General features: G+C 44.3%; 1 protein-coding gene across 1 annotated transcript in view; it reads right to left on the bottom strand.

The window, feature by feature from the left end:
- Positions 1–14,501: 14,501 nt before the first annotated feature.
- The window catches only part of LOC117365527 (2'-5'-oligoadenylate synthase 3-like), an 81,081-nt gene continuing 76,538 nt past the window's right edge, over positions 14,502–19,044 (bottom strand). The window contains exons 18-20 of the mRNA XM_033956008.1: positions 16,951–17,171; positions 16,683–16,779; positions 14,502–15,021 (exon numbers count right to left, since the gene is read on the bottom strand). Coding sequence (XP_033811899.1) covers positions 14,785–15,021; positions 16,683–16,779; positions 16,951–17,171 — 555 coding nt within the window. The 3' untranslated portion in view covers positions 14,502–14,784. The remainder of the gene's footprint in view (positions 15,022–16,682; positions 16,780–16,950; positions 17,172–19,044) is intronic.

The following is a 19,044-nucleotide window of genomic DNA, read 5'->3' as shown; positions in this document are numbered from 1 at the left end:
ATTGTACATTTGTTTAGGAGGATTGGGGGTCCCGTATGGTGTCTTCACGGACCTCTTACATATTCCTGTGGGGATATGTTTTTTGAGTTAGTTGGGGGCAGGGGTGGGGGTTGGGTGGTTGGCTGGGAACAGTATATTGGTTTGCTTTATTGGGCACTGTTTTTTCTGTGGTTTAATATGCATTTTTGTCCTCTGTTTTTCTCTTTCATTATTACTACACTGGTTGGGTGTTTTGTGACCTACACTTGGGTGAGGCTGGGTACCTGGGTGTGGACTTTGCCTATAATGCGCTATATGTATTATTTGTCTGGGACTCCTGGGTGACAGCACACTTCGCATTGTTTCTTGGAATGTCTCTGGTATTACATCACCGGTTAAGCGTTCCAAGCTGCTGAAACAATTGAAGCACCATCGAGTTGATTTGGCCTGCTTACAGGAAACTAAATTGACTGCTGAGGAGCATAGGAAATTGCAGCGGGTGGGTGGGATGGGTGGGATCGATGTTTTTTGCTTCTTCTGGAGGGAAGCGGGCCGGGGTCTGTTTGCTAGTCCACAAAGGGTTGAAGTGTGCTGTCACTTTATGTCACCAGGACCCGCAGGGTAGAAATTTACTCTTACATGTTTCTCTACAGGGTTCTGAATTTAGATTATTGATAACGTATGGGCCTAATTTCTATTCTCAGACTTACTTTGACTCTCTGGTCTCCCTGGGTCTTTTGGATGCCTCTTTTCCTTTAATAGTGGCGGGGGATCTTAATCAGGTGATGGATGCATCGCTTGACCGTTCTGCTCCTTCCGCCTCACCTTTGGGTGCTTTAATCAAGGGTGTGCCCTTTCTTTGCAAATCCCTTGGTCTGGCCGATACTTGGCGGCTCCTTCATCCTTTTGAGAGGGATTACACTCACCAGTCTCGTGCGCATGGGACTTTTTCCAGTATAGACTATCTCCTGCTCTCGGAGTCCATGTTCCATAGAGTCACGGAGGCTACTATTGAACCTCTGGAAGTTTCTGATCATTGTCCCATTTGGATTGATGTGACCTGGGGGACTCCTCCCATGGGGACCTACCGGTGGCGATTTCCCTCGTATTTACATGACGATTCTGATTTTGTGGCGTATTTACGTACCTGTTGGGGATGACTTTTTGCTCACTAATGGTCAGCATCAATCCACTCCAGACCTTTTTTGGGAAACGGCTAAAGTGGTCCTTCGGGGGTCGATTATATCTTACGTCACGGCCCGTCGTAAACGAATATCGCATGGCATTATTCGTTTGGAGAAACGGTATTCTACTTTAAAAGCTAAATTTTTGCATCACCCTACTTGGGTGCTTCGGGAAGAGCTTCATTCAGCTCAGGTGGCCCTTAATGCTTTATTGCATGATCGGATTAAACGCTTGCTTTTCTACAGAAAATACCGGTTTTATTGTTTTGGCAACCGATCGGGTAAATTGTTAGCTACCCTGACTAAGAACTGGCAGGATGACCGTTATATTTCCCGAATTCGGGCGGCCAATACCTCTTATCACACTAGGCCAGCGGATATAGCGGACGCGTTCTACCAACACTTTTCTAAATTTTATGCTACCCCTGGTCCTTATACAGGCCCCGATGTAGTCGACTACATGTAGTCGACTGGGGCATGCCCCAGTTTACAGACTTGCAGAGATTGGCTTTGAATAGACTTTTTCAGGGCACGGAGATCCAGAAGGCGATTAAGAACTTACGCTCTTGTACGGCTCCGGGCCCTGATGGGTTTTCGACTGAGTTCTACAAAATGTTATCTCTGCAGGTGTGTGAACCTCTTCTGGGCTATTTTGCAAAGGTGTTAGAGAAGGGTTCGCTTCCCCTTCATGCTAACACTGCTACTATTACTCTGCTTCCGAAGCCGGGCAAGCCTAGAGATGATGTAGACTCTTATCGTCCCATATCTCTTATTAATGTGGACCTAAAAATTTTGGCTCGTTTACTGGCGAATCGTCTGACCCCTCTTTTGCCTTCTGTTATTTCCTCCGCGCAAGTTGGGTTTGTGCAGGGCAGGCATTCGGTAGTGAACGTTCAGAGGGTTCTGTTGGCTGTGTCCAGAGCTCAATCCACTTCCACACTGGGCCTTTTAGCGAGTCTGGACGCAGCCAAGGCATTTGATCAGGTTAACTGGCCTTACCTATTCCAGGTTCTGGAATATGTGGGGGTGGGGGGATGGTTTTGGTCTTCCCTACGGGCGTTATATTCTGCGCCGATGGCCTCGGTTTTAGTGAATGGGATTCTTACTCGTCCTTTTATAGTTGGACAGGGGACTCGTCAGGGTTGCCCTCTATCCCCATTGCTATTTCTTCTCTACTTGGAACCCCTCCTCCGCACAATTCAGAGGGATGATGTATTGGTTGGGCTGCCGGAAGGTTCTTCTCAACTCCGGGTGTTAGCCTTTGCTGATGACATACTGCTTACTTTAGCTCACCCACATAGCTCTTTGTTACGAGCACTAGAGATTCTGGACGAGTTTCATTTGTTTTCTGGACTGACGCTGAACGCCCAGAAGTCTCTGGTGCTTCCATTACAACTTTCAGTCCGTAATTCGTGGTCGGGAGTTTTTCCATTGGTTTGGGCCCCTTCTTCCATTCGTTATTTGGGCATTCTTATACCCAGGGATCTGACCACTCTATACTCAATTGACATTCTCCCTATGCTGTCTAGGACTGACCAACATTTAAGGGCTTGGAGGCATTACCCCTTGACTCTCATGGGCAAAATAGCTCCGTACAACATGATGGTCATTTCTCAATGGCTCTATCTATTACAAACTTTGCCTCTTTTCCTACTGCGCTGTCATCTTCGGTTGCACCGTCACTCCTTGCTTCTGTTTTTATGGGGTGGCAAGCGGTCTAGGATTCCTTTTCACGCTTTATCTTTACCTACTGCTCAAGGGGGCCTTGGGTTGCTACATTTAGGTCACCTTAATGTGGCCTGTCAGCTTCGGCATGTGAACGATTGGTTCTGTGGGACTACTCACTTTTCTGCTACGGGGGTGGAGTGTTTAGCCTTTGCTCCATATCATTTTAGTTATTTGCTTCATGTGAAGTGTTTGCCGCCCAGGGGAGCATCATTATGGGGATTTCCTTCTCTATCCCATTAGGAAAATTTGGAAGCAACTTTGTACTCGGTTGGATATTAGATCTGATGTGACACCATGTCTCCCTATTACTGGCAATGGGGACTTTCTTCCTGGTATGGGTCTGGGTGCACATCCTCGATGGTCTGGGAGGGGACTGTTTTATTTATTTCATGTACTCCAATCAGATGGTTCTATCCAGTTCTTCCGGATGCTATGTGACTCTTCTGCCCTTGGGGCTGGAGACTGGTTTTCTTATAGACAATTGCAACATTATGTACATTCCCTCCCTGGTTCTGCTCTGATGGAGGGAATACAGGACAAATTGTCAGAGGCTCTTTGTTTAGCTGCTCAGGTGCCCATCCCCCTGCGTTTTCATCACCGTTTTTTGCAGGAGCTGGCTGGAGACTTGGATTATGCAACGCTAGCTGTTAAATGGACTCAAGATTTACAATTCCCCATCTCTGCTGACTTGCTTAAGCGGAGTGTTTCCTTGGGGGCGAAATATTTGGTGTCTGTAGCGGAGAAGGAATGGTATTATAAATTTTTGGTTCGGGCATATTTTGCCCCTGTTCGAGCTTTCCGTGCCCACATTTGCGCTACTGATCAGTGTCCCAAGTATGCAGCACCCAGAGCATCGTTGGGCCATATGTTCTGGCTCTGTCCTGGTATACGGGCTTATTGGAAACGCGTGTGTCAGCATATTACCTCTTTCTGGAACTGTACTTGGTTGCCTACGGACACCATTATTTTCATACTAAAACTGTCCTTGCATCCGGTTCGTCTGGGCGCTGCAGCGTTTGCCCGGAAAGCTATAGTTATGGGCATCAAGACTATTCTTCAGTGCTGGTTATCGCCCCATACCCCTATGCTGTTTCATTGGAGGACTCAGATGATCCAGCTGGCGGGATATGAACGTCTGGCCATCAAGGATATGGACTCCAAACATGGTTCTTTTTATCTTTGTTGGTTACCATTTTGTTCTACTTTGACACCCTCTGTACGCAGTAGACTGCTCAACTGATTGTTGGTGGTTGGAATGGCTGTTCTCATGGGTGGGAGGGTGATGGGTTGGTGGGGTGGGCATGGGGGGGAAGTTTTTTTGTCTATTGCTTCTTGTTGTACTGTTTCTTTACCATTGTTGAAATGAATAAACAGATTTAAACATAACTGAGTCCAGTGGCGTACCTAGCCTATGGGACAACTGGGGCCCATCATTTTTTGACACCCCCCATCTGTATAAAAAACATGATTTTTAGTAACAATCCACACGTCACACAAGAGTGTACCTAGGAAAAGGCAGCATCTTACATACTGCAGTGAGCAGTACAACATCAATACACCCATTGAAAAACTAAACAAGTCAGACTAGTACAGATCAATCCTGCAGTCAATCCTAACAAAAAACCATGTCTTTCGAACATACAGAACACCTTTGCCTAGTATGAAATATGTAATAAGAACATAAGAACTGCCATCTCCGGATCAGACCCATGGTCCATCAAGTCCGGCGATCCGCACACGCGGAGGCCCCGTCAGGTATACACCTGATGTAGTTTTAATTACCCATACCCCTCTATGCCTCTCGTAAGGAGATGTGCATCTAATTTGCCTTTGAATCCTAGAACAGTGGATTCCTTAATAACCTCTTTTGGAAGAGCATTCCAGGCATCCACCACTCGCTGCGTGAAGCAGAACTTCCTGACATTTGTCATGGACTTGTCCCCCCTTAGCTTCAAACCATGTCCTCTTGTCCGTGTCATGTTGGACAATGTAAATAATTTGTTTTTGTGCTCTATTTTATCGATGTCTTTCAGTATTTTGAACGTCTCTATCATGTCCCCTCGCAGCCTCCTCTTCTCAAGGGAGAACAGTCCCAGTTTCTTGAGTCGTTCCTCATATTCCAAGTTCTCCATACCTCTTATTAGCTTCGTTGCTCGTCTCTGCACCCTCTCCAGCAGTTTTATATCCTTCTTTAGGTTGGGAGACCAATGTTGGACACAGTATTCCAAGTGTGGTCTGACCATTGCTCTATAAAGCGGCATTATGACTTTCTCCGATTTACTCGTGATTCCTTTCTTTATCATGCCTAACATTCTGTTTGCTTTCTTTGCCGCTGCCACGCATTGTGCCGACGGCTTCAGGGTCCTATCTATCAGTACCCCCAGGTCCTTTTCTTGTTCGCTCTTACCCAGAGTTGCGCCTGACATTCTATACTCGTGTTCCTTATTCTTACTACCTAAATGCATTACTTTGCATTTCTCCACGTTGAACTTCATCTGCCATTGCTCTGCCCATTTCTCTAACTGATACAAGTCGCTCTGGAGTTCCTCGCTATCCTCCTGCGATCTGATTGCCCGGCATAGCTTTGTGTCGTCTGCAAACTTAATGATCTCACTGGATATTCCGTCTTCCAGGTCATTGATATAAATATTAAATAGGATCGGCCCAAGTACCGAGCCCTGGGGCACACCACTAGTCACAAACTAACCCCTCCCACTTTTACAAAACTGTAGTGTGGTTTTTAGCCATGGTTGTAACCTCTCAGACTCATAGAATTCTGAGCATCAGAGCTGTTACCACTATGGCTGGCGCTAAAAAACGCTCTACAGTTTTGTAAAAGGGGAGATAAAATAGAAATACATAGACAAAGGTTAAATTGAACCACCAAGAAGCTGGACTCTGCATACAATGCAACACCACAGAAACAGCGATGCATCTCCCCTAAAGCAAAAACATAAATAAATAGAATTTTTTTTCTACCTTGTCTTCTCTGGTTTCTGCTTTCCTCATCTTCTTGTCACTCTCTTCCTTACATCCACTGTCTACCCTCTCTCTGCCCCATCTATATGACATCTTCTCTCCTATTCCCTTTCAGAAACTTTATGCCTCCCCCTTCCATTTCTTCCTTCACCCCCATTGGTCTGGCATCCATCTTCTTTCCTTCCCTCCTCCAATGGTCTGGCATTTCGCTCTCTCCTCTCCCTTCCCCCCACTTCCATTAGCATCTGCCCCCTTTCTTTCCCTCCAACTCAATTCCATCCAGTATCCTTCCTCCTTTCCCTGAACAACAATTTCATCAGCATCTGCCCCCTTTCTCTCCTTCCACCACCCTTCTATGCTCCTCTCTCTCTCCAAATCAGCAAGGTCCCGTAATGACTGCCGTTTCTGGAAGATGTAAGTGACGGAGGGGTGGACCGGCAGCCGCAGTCATCGCAGGACCTTCCTGCACTTCAGTGCGGCTGCCGACTCTGCTTCATAAAAAGTACAGCAGCTGCCGATTAGAGCAGCACGGGAGGTTCCAGACCCGACCGGCCGGATGTGCACCTCCCACCCCGCTCTTGGTAAGCCACTGACTGAGTCATTCAATTTCTATTAGCTTAGGATACTTTACAGCGGACTAATAGTGCTGGTAAGTGAAAATTAAGTGGGTAACCTTTCCCAACCTCTTGTTTCATTACCTACTTCTTTTTTATTTATTTATGAATTGTATTTAATCCTTTCATTTTTCACTCCCCCCCCTTTTTCTCATGTATTTTTTGTTAAAATTCTACTAATTGTTTGTTTCAATTAATGTGACTTTTTTTTTTACCCCAATTTTATAGCTATGTGTAAATCGCATTGCATTTGGATTTTGTGATCATATAAAATTTTTAAATAAACTTGAAACCTTGTGTTTATATTTGGTATTTTTACTACTGTTCTGCTGTTAACAAAATTGTAAGTTTTATGTTGAATTACGCCTGCTGGACACCCCCCTCAGATGAATCTCTTCATAAAGGCAGTTAATAAATCCCAATAAATAAATACAGCAAAATAATAGATCCTGACAGCCTCACAAAGCATAAAAAAGAAATAGGAAGTACTTTTAGCAGCAGGAAAGATGAACGGTTTTGAAACTGCCCATTTACTTGTATTTTTTTTTTTGGTGGGGGGGACGAGAGGGGATGGTGTTGGGGTTATTGTAACTTGTTGAGGGCCTGAAATTTTGTTTGGGGGGGACAAGACTGTAGTCTTGCTTAGGATACCTAATACTCTTGCACTAGCCCTGAGGGCGCAGCACCACTTGGACCCCTGCTGGGGGTGGGGGGAGAAGTGTGTCAGCCCGTTCTGCTCCCTTCCTGTGTCTCAAGAGGAGAGGCTGGAGCAGTAAATGGTGAGTTCCCAAGTACAGGGGTTAGATAGTGGTAGATGCTGGAGGAAGTTTCTGATACATAAATCTGGACCCACTGATGGCCTGTGCTTAGGTGGTTTTACACACTTGGCTTAACTAAAGCCCTTCACCTCTCATCTCATTCTAACCAGCCCAAAAGCATCTGATGCCCTAGGTAAATCTTCAGCTGTGTGCCCTCAAAGATCTTACCCCCCTCACCCATAGTCCAGCATTTCCTCTTCTCTTCCCTCTACTCTCTCTATGTCAAGCATCTCCCCTTCCCTTCACTACCCCCATATACTCTACAGCTTTCCTTTCCTACTCTTTTCTGGGGTAGAGCATCCACTCTTCCCTTCCCCAGCTCCTCAAGGTGTCCAGCATTTCATGTCCTCTTTCTCTACCCCCACTGTGTCCAGCATCTTCTCTTTCCTGTGCCTATGCCCCTATAGTCCAGTATCTCCCCTTTCCTCTCTCACTCACAGTGGACATTTTCTCATCTCCCCTTCCATCCCCTATCCCCCACGTCCAAAATATCCTCTTGCTTACCCTTTATATCCAGCATCTTCCCTTCTCAAGTTCTCCCTCCAACAGCATCCAGCATTTCAGTTCCTCTTTCCTTGCCTATCCCTCGTTGTTCTACTCCCATTGTGATTTAGGCATTGCCTGTAATAGATGACAGTGTTCCCCCGGTCGTTCGCGGTTGGCGGTCCCGGTCATTCGCGGTATTTTCTGACCGCAAACCGCCGACAAGGAAAAGGCAGCGGGAGAGGAACCCCTGCGAATTGTGAAAACTTGCGAATACGGTTTTTCAATGGGGGAGACTGGAGAGGGCAGCGGGAGAGGCAGGAGAAAGCAGCCAGAGTGCTGGTGAGTGTAGGAAATCACTCGCTGTATGCTCCGACCGCCTCTTCCTGCACTAAGTCGGGCCTTATCCAATCAGGAGCTGCTTTGACACTCTCTCTGCTCTCTCCTGCCTCTCCCGCTGACCCTCTCCAGTCTCCCCCATTGAAAAACCGTATTCGTGGTTTTTCATGATTCGCGGGGGTTCCTGGGATTGATGGGTATAGATAGGAGTAGAGGTAGGTTATAGGGATAGAATTAGAGACAGTACAGAATTAGTCAGGGACCCTGTTCAGGTAATTAGGCCTGATGGGCCACTGCGGGAGCGGACCGCTGAGCAAGATGGACCTCTGGTCTGACTCGGCGGAGGCAACTTCTTATGTTCTTATCAGGGGGTACATTAATTATGGTTATGCAATAACAATAACCATAACACTGTCAATCATATTTTCATAATTTCAACAACTCCACCCACATATTCTGATGTTTGCTGGGTCTTCTCCCCAGCAGCATGGCAGTCCCTCCATCTCTTCCTGTCTGTCTTCTGTGACAGGCTTCACCATTGGCAATCACTCTAGGAAACTCCCTCATCACTTCCTCTTATCACCAGGTTCCTCAGAGGGTTTTCCATTCTTGAAGGGCTGTATGTACAAGAGATTCCTTGACAGATCTCTGTCATTCCAAGCAGGCAAATGGAATAAATGTCTAACCCCCTTCATTTCAAATGCACCCTCCTACCAAACCTTCAAGAAGTCAATTAAAACCTATCTCTTTGATAAATTCCTCTGACTCCTTTCCTGTCTTGTTGTATCTTTGAAATGCTTCCGGATAAATCTTGACTACTCTTGGCATGCTAATGTAATTTGAAAGCCTTTTTCTGTAACATCGCTTCTGTCTACAGTCTCTTCCTCTGTAAACCGCTCTGAACTGCTTGTGGTATTGCGGTATACAAAAATAAAGTTATTATTATTATTATTATATATGTGTATACATATCTTCAATAGCACCTAATTTGCAGGTGGGTGTTCACATGGGTGAAGCCTAGAGAGTACATAGGTAGGGTGAACACTTCTTCACGTAACATATGGGTAGTGGTCAAAACAGCAGATCGCCTGAAGTAGTCATAAAAATCAGTTTATAGAAGTGGAGACAGACACAATATGTCAGCGTTGTGATCCCAGTAGCACAAGCAACCCAGGGTCTTGGCTCCCGTGCTGGAGTGGTAAGAGAGGGAAAAACTTCACACACACAAGGAAGGATCAATTGCAATAATCACGAAAGCTTTCAGGAATCAGAACTTGGTCAGTTTAAGAGCAACTGAATTCTCAGGTCGGTCTCAAAGAATCCCTGCCGGCCTTATGCCTTTTTATTTATTTATTTATAAATTTCATATTACTTATCAAGCATATGAACTTGTACAGAAAGAAATTGAACTTAGATCATATTCAAAAAGAAAATGCATGCTATCAACCATCAAATATAAGACAATTTACATTTTAATAATAATATGGTCTTAATAAATCAGAATGTTTTAGATGGTTGCAACTGAAGCAGGCCATTCAGGCGGGGTTCCCTGAATAGAAAAACCTTAGTAATCATTGTAGTATGGAGTTTTTATGCTTTCAGGCGGACATCTTGGGTCACTAGGCCTCCCAGTGGTATAAATTGCTGACTGGATTTATTAAAAAGAAACTAAACACTGGTCTGAGAGACATTTGGAGCATTGAGATTAAGCACCAAATTACTGCGTCTCAATGGCCATGAATTTGGACTTGGAGGATGAGATGTCCATTGTCGGCATCTATGAGACAAACTGGGTTTTTTCTGTTGCATTATGGACCCCTGTTCGGTTACAAAAATTGGATAGCTCTAAGTCTAATAAATGTTGGCATTGTCATCTCGAAGCAGGGACTTTAGATCTTTTGTTATTCTATTGTCAATATGTTATAGCTTTTTGGAAATCAATTTGGGACCAAATTAATTGTTTATTAGACAACCCAGTGGCATTATCATATGATACTGTGCTGGCATGGCAATGAGAGCAAAAAGTCAGATTGCTACAAATAACAACAAATTATTACTTATAATGACTGGGGTTGCCATTCAACAAATTACGTATAATTGGAAAAATTGGAGTAGATTAAATTATAATTTCTGGTGGAATTCCTTATGTCATGTTTATAAAATGGAAAGATTTATTGCAATACAGCGCAGTTTTTTCAGGAAATTTCAGGATGTGTGGGAGCCATTTACAAAGTATTGTACCGATTAGATGACATTTTATTAATTTTTTTCCCCTTAAATTTACAAGTTTGATTGTGAGGGGGGAGGGGAGGATAAATTTATTGTTACATATTGTATAAGGTATTGATTATATGATAAGAATGGGTGGGAAGGGTGGGAGATAAGAGCATATTATTTGTACCATTGATGATTATTAAGTGTTATATTTATTGTTAATTTGTTTGGATATATTGTTACACTTATTGTAAATTTGAAAATGAATAAAGAATTAAAATAAAATAAAATAATAATATAACAGTTTATATACCGCAGAACCGTGAAGTTCTATGCGGTTTACAATAATTAAAAGATGTTACAGATTGAGTGGATTTAACAATGTTCTGCAAGTTGACATTGATTAAAAGATGTTACAAGGTTCAATTTACTCAAGTCCACATAGATCCAAGATTTACTATTGGTGGAAAATTAAGAAAATACAATAGAAACAAGAACTTGAAGCTGTCTTCTAACGAGGATTTTTCTTTTCCCAGTCGGGTGAGTGACAGGAAAGAAGTTAATTGAAATGGTTCAAAGAAAACATACTTACAAGGATGACGCAAGTAGAAAGTAGCCCCCAAGGCTAAAACTCCTGGCTTAAGTAATAGAAATTCTGCGTCTCACGTGATAAATCTGTATTCTATGGCCAAGGAATTGTTTCTGTCTATTTTTTAAAAATAGTCTCAATATCCATGATTTATCTGGTTGCAAAGCTACAGTTATTATCAAAGTTGCTGGAGTAGCAATTTCTTTATCTGACGTCTCAAGAAGAGCTCAAGAAGATCATGAAGGGTATAGTGAAGGTAGAGAGAGACAGATTCTTCAGACTGGTGGGGGCAACAAAAACTAGAGGGCATTCAAAAAAATTGAAGGGAGATAGGTTCAGAACAAATGCTAGGAAGTTCTTCTTCACCCAGAGGGTGGTGGACACCTGGAATGCGCTTCCAGAGGGGGTGGTTGAGCAGAGTACGGTTTCGGGTTTCAAAAAGGGATTGGACGAATTCCTGAAGGGTAAGGGAATCCAGGGGTACAATTAGAGGGTTACTATACAAGACAAAATGCTCTTGAGTAATAGATCACTACAGGTCATTGACCTGGGGGGGCCGCCGCGGGAGCGGACTGCTGGGCATGGTGGACCTAAGGTCTGACTCGACAGAGGCAATGCTTATGTGCTTATGAGCTGAGACGTCCATAGCTTCCTGGTTTAATAGTCCTTGATTTTGGGGTTGATTTCCTAAAGGTAAATAATAAACCTGAGAAAGTGGAGGTAAAAGATCTTCCGATATGCCCCAAACCTCTTGAAAATATTTTTTAATCATTTCTCTCGGAGCCACCATTGCGACCCTAGGAAAGGCCTCGTGCCTTTTATTAGGATTCAGATCACAATGGCATCAGCAGTTATCAATTCACAAGTCATCTGATACAATACGTCATTAATCAGGCCATTTTCATGCTAACAAAAACCCATTACCATGCAGGAAAAAACTCAAACATAGGCACCAGGACTAGATGGGATCAGATGTGATGATGTCACATAAAAGTCATCCCTAGAACATCACAAAATAGAGCATATTTGATCCTGTTTACCCATCATCCATCCTGTGTTGAAAGGCCGTGACCTTTCAAATCTTAGTTCCCTGTTCATTTTCTACATTTCCCAATAACCCTTGTCGCCATTAGCCTCAAGTTTTCTGCAGACGTCCAGAATGTGCATTTCATGAGCAGTTCTCAGCCTAGTACTTGTTTCTTATCAGGGCACAGGTCGATCAAGGCTAGAAGCATAACATTCCCAAGAATATGATTCTATAGCAAAACTCTATTCTTATGGCTAACATTTCACAGTGTATGCAAAAGCTCTGCTCTTATAAACTTATATATATATACATATTTTTTTTTCTGAGAGGGCCCCTGATCCTCACTAAGTCCCTATTGGGCCCATCAGTCTCCCCCTTTGATCTCTCCCACAGAGATTGGAACCAGAGTGGCACGGTTTGGTTGACTGATTGATTTGGATTTCTATCCCGTTCTTCCGGGCGTTCAGAACGAGTTGCAATTGACATTCACAGTAAAATACAGGACAAAATTTACAGGCATTTGAAGAGAGACAGATGAGAAGAGGGGGGAGCAAGGAAGTGAGGAGGAGGGTTGTGAGAGAGGGAGCGGGAGATTAAGGAAGGGGAGCAAGGAGGGGGCTGTCCAGTTGAAGAGATGGGTCTTCAGTCTTTTCAGGAAGGTCATCAGCGAGTCTTGAGATATTGTCTTGAAATACCATTTGATGTACCAGGGACAACACTTTAAAACTGAATCCTTTGCTCAATCGGCAGCCAATGCAAGCTTTTCGATATAGGGGTTATATGGGCTGCCCTCGTTGCCTCCTTAATCACCCTAGCTACAGAATTCATAAACACCTGTAGAACCTTCAATTTCGTTTTAGGCAAGCCCAGAAACAAGGAATTGCAATAATCCAACCAGGTCAGAAGCAAAGATTGGGCCACAGTTCGAAAATCAGGCTGATTCAAAAATCAGAGGGTGGTGGACACCTGGAATGCGCTTCCAGAGGGTGTGATAGGACAGAGTACGGTATTGGGGTTCAAGAAGGGATTAGATAATTTCCTGAAGGAAAAGGGGATAGAAGGGTATAGATAGAAGATTACTATACAGGTCCTGGACCTGATGGGCCACCGCGTGAGCGGACTGCTGGGCATGATGGACCCCTGGTCTGACCCGGCAGAGGCACTGCTTATGTTCTTATGGTTTTAGCCTATACAACAAACGAAGTTGGGCATAACCTTTCTGAATAATACACCCAGTTTGCTTTCCAATAGATAAAGCCGAGTCTAAGATGACACCCAGCTTAGACTGTAATATTTTTTTTTACCTTTCTCTTCGCCCAGGGGAGCTGCACCTAATTTAAATGCAAGAAATTACATCAGGTTTCACTTGGAGTAAATTCTCATACCCAAAATTGGGCATGGATCCCAGTGCAAAGCGCTATTCTAGAAATGGCATCCAGCTAATACTTATTTTTACTAATCCCATATGCAGTGGCGTACCAAAGGGGGAGAGGAGAGGGGGCGGTCCGCCCCGGGTGCATGCTCCAAGGGGGAGCACAGCCGGCCGGTTCCGGAACCTCCTGCACTGCTCTAAATGGCACCTCAGATCGGCAGCCGCGCTAAAGTGCAGGAAGGTCCTGTGATGACTGCATCTACCGCCTCTGCTTCTGAAGAGGTAAGTGATGTTGGAGGGGGTGGACCTGCAGCCGCAGTCATTGTGGGACCTTGCCGCAACTCCCTGCATCTGCCGGCCCACTCCCCTCCGATGTCACTTACCTTTTCCGGAGCAGAGGCAACAGAAGCAGTCATTGCGGGACCTTGCTGATTTGGATGAAGAGAGAATGGAGCATAGCAGAGTGGTGGAAGGAGAGAAAGGGGGTCAGGGTGGTATGGAAGGGTGGTGAAGGGTGAGAAAGGGGGCAGATGCTGATGGAAGTGGGAGGAAGGTAGAGGAGAGAGTGAAATGCCAACCATGGGAGTGTGGGAGAGGGATGCCAGACCATTGGAGGAGGGAAGGGAAGAAGATGGATGCCAGACCTATGGAGGTAAAGGAAGAGATGGAAGGGGGAGGCATACAGTTTCTGGAAGGGGAATAGAAGGAGAGAAGATGCCCTATAGAAGGGGCAGAGAGAGGGTAGACAGTGGATGAAAGGAAGAGAGTGACAAGAAGAAGAAGAAAGCAGAAACCAGAGAAGACAAGGTAGAAAAAATTCTTCTTTTTTTTTTTGCTTTAGGGGAGAGGCATTGCTGTTTCTGTGGTGTTGCATTGTATGCAGAGTCCAGCTTCTTGGTGCTTCAGTTTAATCTTTGTCTACGTATTTTTATTCTATCTCCCCTTTTACAAAACTGTAGAGCGTTTTTTAGCGTTGGCATCTGAGCTGTTACCACCATGCTAAAAACCACACTACAGTTTTGTAAAAGGGGGAGGGGTTAGTTTGTGATTACATATTCTATACTAGGTGAAGGTGTTTTCTGTGTGTTTGAAAGACATGGTTTTTTGTTAGGATTGATCTGTATTAGTCTGACTTGTTTAGTTTTTCAATAGGTGTACTGTTGTTGTACTGCTCACTGCAGTATATAAGATGCTGCCTTTTCCTAGGTACTCATGTGTGACATGTGGACTGTTACTAAAAATTCTGTTTTTCATACAGATGGAGGGGGGGGGGTGTCAAAAAATGATGGGCCCCGGGTGACACATAAGCTAGGTACGCCATTGTCCATATGTAAGCTAAAGAATCAGTTGCCCTGAAAGACAGAAATGGGACCATCACCATCTTTTCTGCCCTTCAGTTGTTGCAGCAAGGAGGGAAGAAGAGGTGGGCAAGAACAAGAACTGAGATGAGTAGGCCTCTCACAGTATCGTACAATAGGATCCTTGGGTTTTTAGGATGAGAACGGTGCTGTAGAAGATGCCATAATGTGCCAGTGTATAGTGGTTCGACAGTTCCTGGTCCCCAAGAAAGAGGCTCTCGCTTTCAGTGGAAATACCCAGTCTCTCTTTGATCTGCTGGATTTTAGTGTAGGGGTTAATGGACACACGATGCAGGAGCTGGTTGTCTTGAGTGATCATAAGCTCAACAGATGACGGCTGAAAGAAAAAGAGACCACAGGTGAGGAAATCTCCCAGTTGTCCTTTCATGGATTTACGATCAGGGGCCCTCTCCCTTTCCCTGCTCCATGGTAAGGAACCATTTAAATCTACCCACTTAAAAATCCTGGAGCATTCCTCACAGCAGAGTACCGAAGTACATTTTTTTCCTGCTGAACTGAAATTTGTAATCCTATAGGTCCAACAAATAGGTAAAAAATTGAAAGGGAGACGGATATACGGTTTTAGATTCAAGAAACTTATCAGCATGATGAGAGCATAAGAACATAAGAATAGTCTTTCTGGGTCAGACCAATGGTCCATTGAGCGCAGTAGCCTGTTCTCACAGTGGCCAATCCAGGTCCCTAGTACCTGGCCAAAACAACATTCCATGCTACCGATCCAGGGCAAGCAGAGGCTTCCCTCATGTCTTAATAACAGACTATGGACTTTTCCTCCAGGAATTTGTCCAAACTACTGGGCTAATGACTACATGTACTAATATCTCAATAAGCAAAATATATTGAAGGGTGTAAATAGAGTTTACAAAAGGTTTGGATAATTTCCTAAAAGAAAAGTCTGTAAGCCAGAGGGACTCGGGGAAATCTATTGCTTATTTCTAGGATAAGCAGCAGCAGATCTGTTCTACTCCTCTGGATCTTGCCAGGCACTTGTGACCTGGGTTGGCCACTGTTGGAAACAGGATTCTGGGCTTGAGGGGACCTTCGGTCTGTCCCAGTATGGCAGCTCTTATGTAAGCAAAGTAAAGGACAATCAAGCCATTGTGACATCACCGATGAGGTTGGCTCTTAGGCTTTGGAGAAATGAGGCATTATGACATCATAATCTCAGCCCTGAAATGTTGTTACTCTTTGCGGTTCTGGACTGGCCACTTGATGGACCAGGATGCTGGGCTTCATGGACCTACTCGCTCCAGTCCTGGAGATAATATATTAGTCAGGAAGTGTAAATGTCAGATGTAATCCTGTTGTATTGTATATTTTATAACCTACATTTAAAAAACTTTTTTTTTAAAAATTCTTTATTCATTTTTTAAACTACAATTGTGCACAAAATATTAACATTACAGCACAATTAACTTAATAGAAATAATGACAAGACTTATTTCCCCCCCCCCCCCATTTTCCAATTGACCAACAACTCATAAAATTACCTGTAAACAACCTATCTATACCTCTTAACCAATGCCAAAACATACCCCCCTCCCCAGGATGTGTATGTTTTCCTCATTTATATAAATAAATCAATCCTTACACTATTTAGTTAATGGTTCCCAAACTTCCATTAATTTTTTTATATCCCTTTTGAATGGCCATAAACTTTTCCATTTTAAAGACATAACATAGGGATTCCCACCAGAATGAATAATTTAATCTATCCCAATTTTTCCAATTCTTTAAGATAAGCTGCAAGGCAACCCCCATCATTATAAACAAAAGTTTGTTATTTTTTGCTGAAATTTGACTTTTTTGCCCTCATAGATATTCTAAATAAAATGGTATCATATGAAAGTGCCACTGGATTTTCTAATAAATTGTTAACTTGATGCCAAATAGATCTCCAGAATTTTAGTATCAAGGGACAATAGTATAGTAAATGATCTAAAAATTAAAAAATGAACTGATGATTATGAAGCATACCAGGTGCAGGCAGCATGCAGCAGCTTTCGCGACCTCATTCCAGCAAAAACCTTCCCCCAAGTTTCCTGTCGGATCTGCTGGGTCCATGATAATCGGACTAAATATTTCGAAAAAATGAAGGTGAGTCTTAGGTTATATAACAAAAGTTTAGAAGAGCACCAGGATACACATTACACAGTGACAGAGAAGAGACACCAGAGACACACAGTTAATAGCATTAACCATTTCCTGGACTCGAGTCAAATAAGGCAAAGGATGGTCTACTTACCTGCATTTACTTAACTGTAATTTTAAGAAACTCTCGTCATAATATTTTGACCAATAAACACAGAGGGTCTCATAATTCAAGATCAATTCCAGGACTTTATGGAAAACTTGGTCGGTTTTGAACTTTTCCTTCTTCCCATCCTCTTCCCAGGCATGAATGGTCAGGAGCTCCAGGGCATACTTTGGAGGCAGTTTTTTCACTTCAGGTTTGTCCTCAAAGTGCTAGGAATAGAAGAAAGAGGTCTGAATAGGGTGACCAGATTTTTAGGAACGAAAATCTGGACCTATGGCCCTGCCCGAATCACGCTCCGTTCCGCCCCCCCAGCCAAGCCCCTCAACCTGGTAGAATTCAGCAAGATGTCACCAAGTTGCATCCGCGCATGAGCAGATGCCGTCCCGATGTCGCTGCTAGCAGGAAGCTTTTTGAAACCTGGAGAAAGTGCCAGGTTTTGAAAAGCTGTCTGGACCCCCGGACATGCCCTTGAAAAGGAAAGCATGTCCGGGTTAATCCGGATTTCTGGTAACCCTAGATCCGAGGAACCTGTGAGAGAGGGAAACTTTATGTACACCATCCTCAGATCTATGTATTCAGTGCAAGATAGAAGTGGCTGAATAAAATGATCATGGCCAGGACTAATTGCTTGGGACTGGATCACCTGATCCCGGGATCATTCTAAGTAACCTGCTTACAGGTACACCCTACCCTGCTTGCTCTGCCACTGCGAATGGGAGCAATTGTGCCTTCCCATATTTGGGCCAGGTGTGGCCGCACCACTTGCACATTTTAATGGAGTGGCATTTTCGATAGGCAGTCTAAGTCTGAGTTTGGATGTTTTGGGAAAGATGTCCAGAAATCCAATGGAGAAAATGTCCATTCTCAAAACAGCAAGATGACTGTCTTTTTTTTTTTTAAATGGCCTATGTAGACATTTTGGTACTTAGTATCACTATCTTTTTTGGCCATTCTTGAATATAAATACATCCACATGAAAAATTCACATAAGCAAGATTTCCTCAATCTTAGTAAACTGTTCAGACAGCTGAGCATAGTAGAGGGGCTCTTCTAAGAAGTACTGTAGTGAATTTCACATTAAAAGTCCCAGGTACAGATGTCACTATACACTGCCCCCCTCCCGTATTCGCGGTGGTTAGGGGCAGAGCCGGCCCACAAATATTAAAAAACTGAGAATAATATTCGGGCTGGTTCTGCCCCTAACTCCTGCTTCTCCCCAGCTATTTTAAGCCCTGTAAGCCTCCCCCTTAAGCCTTACCTGGTGGTCTAGCGGGTTTTCGGGCAGGAGTGATCTTCCCACGCTCCTACCCCGTGCAGATCGCTCACAGGAAATGGCTGCCTTGAGCTCCCGTTGTCTCTCAAGACTAAGACGGGAGCTCAAGGCAGCTATTTCCTGTGAGCGATCTGCGCGGGGCAGGAGCTTGGGAAGATTGCTCCTGTCCGAAAACCCGCTAGACCACCAGGTAAGGCTTAAGGGGGGGCTTACAGGGCTTAAAATAGCCCGAAAAATTAAAATGATGTTTTTTGGCATAAAATTGCGAATAATTGAAACCGTAGATATGGAAACCGCAAATACAGAGGGGGAAGTGTATCTTGCTTATGTTGTATGGTAAGCAGTGATGTACAAAGGGAGGGTCGAGAGGTGAGGACCGCCCTGGGTGCCAGCCCTAGGGGGGTGCACAGCCGGCTAGATCCGGAACCTCCTGTGCTGCTCTTTAACGGGACCTGCACCTCAGGGCGGCTGCCGTACTTATTCCAAAGCAGAGTCGACAGTCACGCTGAAGTACAGGAAGGTCCCACAATGACTGCTTCTGCCGGCTCTGCTCCGGAAGACGTAAGTGACGATGGAGGGGGTGGACTGGCAGCCACAGTCATTGCGGGACCTTGCCGCAACTCCCTGCATCTGACGGCCCACCCCTTCCGACGTCACTTACAGTTTCCGGAGCAGGTGCAGCAGAAGCAGTCATCACGCAACCTTGCTAGTTTGGAGGGAGAGAGGAGCATAGAAGGGTGGTGGATGGAGAGCAAGGGGTCAGGGTGGTATGGAAGGATGGTGGAGGGAGAGAAAGAGGTCAGGGTGGT

The sequence above is a fragment of the Geotrypetes seraphini genome, chromosome 8, assembly GCF_902459505.1.
Source record: "Geotrypetes seraphini chromosome 8, aGeoSer1.1, whole genome shotgun sequence".
In the NCBI taxonomy this organism is placed as follows: domain Eukaryota; kingdom Metazoa; phylum Chordata; class Amphibia; order Gymnophiona; family Dermophiidae; genus Geotrypetes; species Geotrypetes seraphini.
The sequence above is the reverse complement of the archived record's forward strand: the minus strand, read 5'-3'. Positions and strand labels throughout refer to the sequence as shown.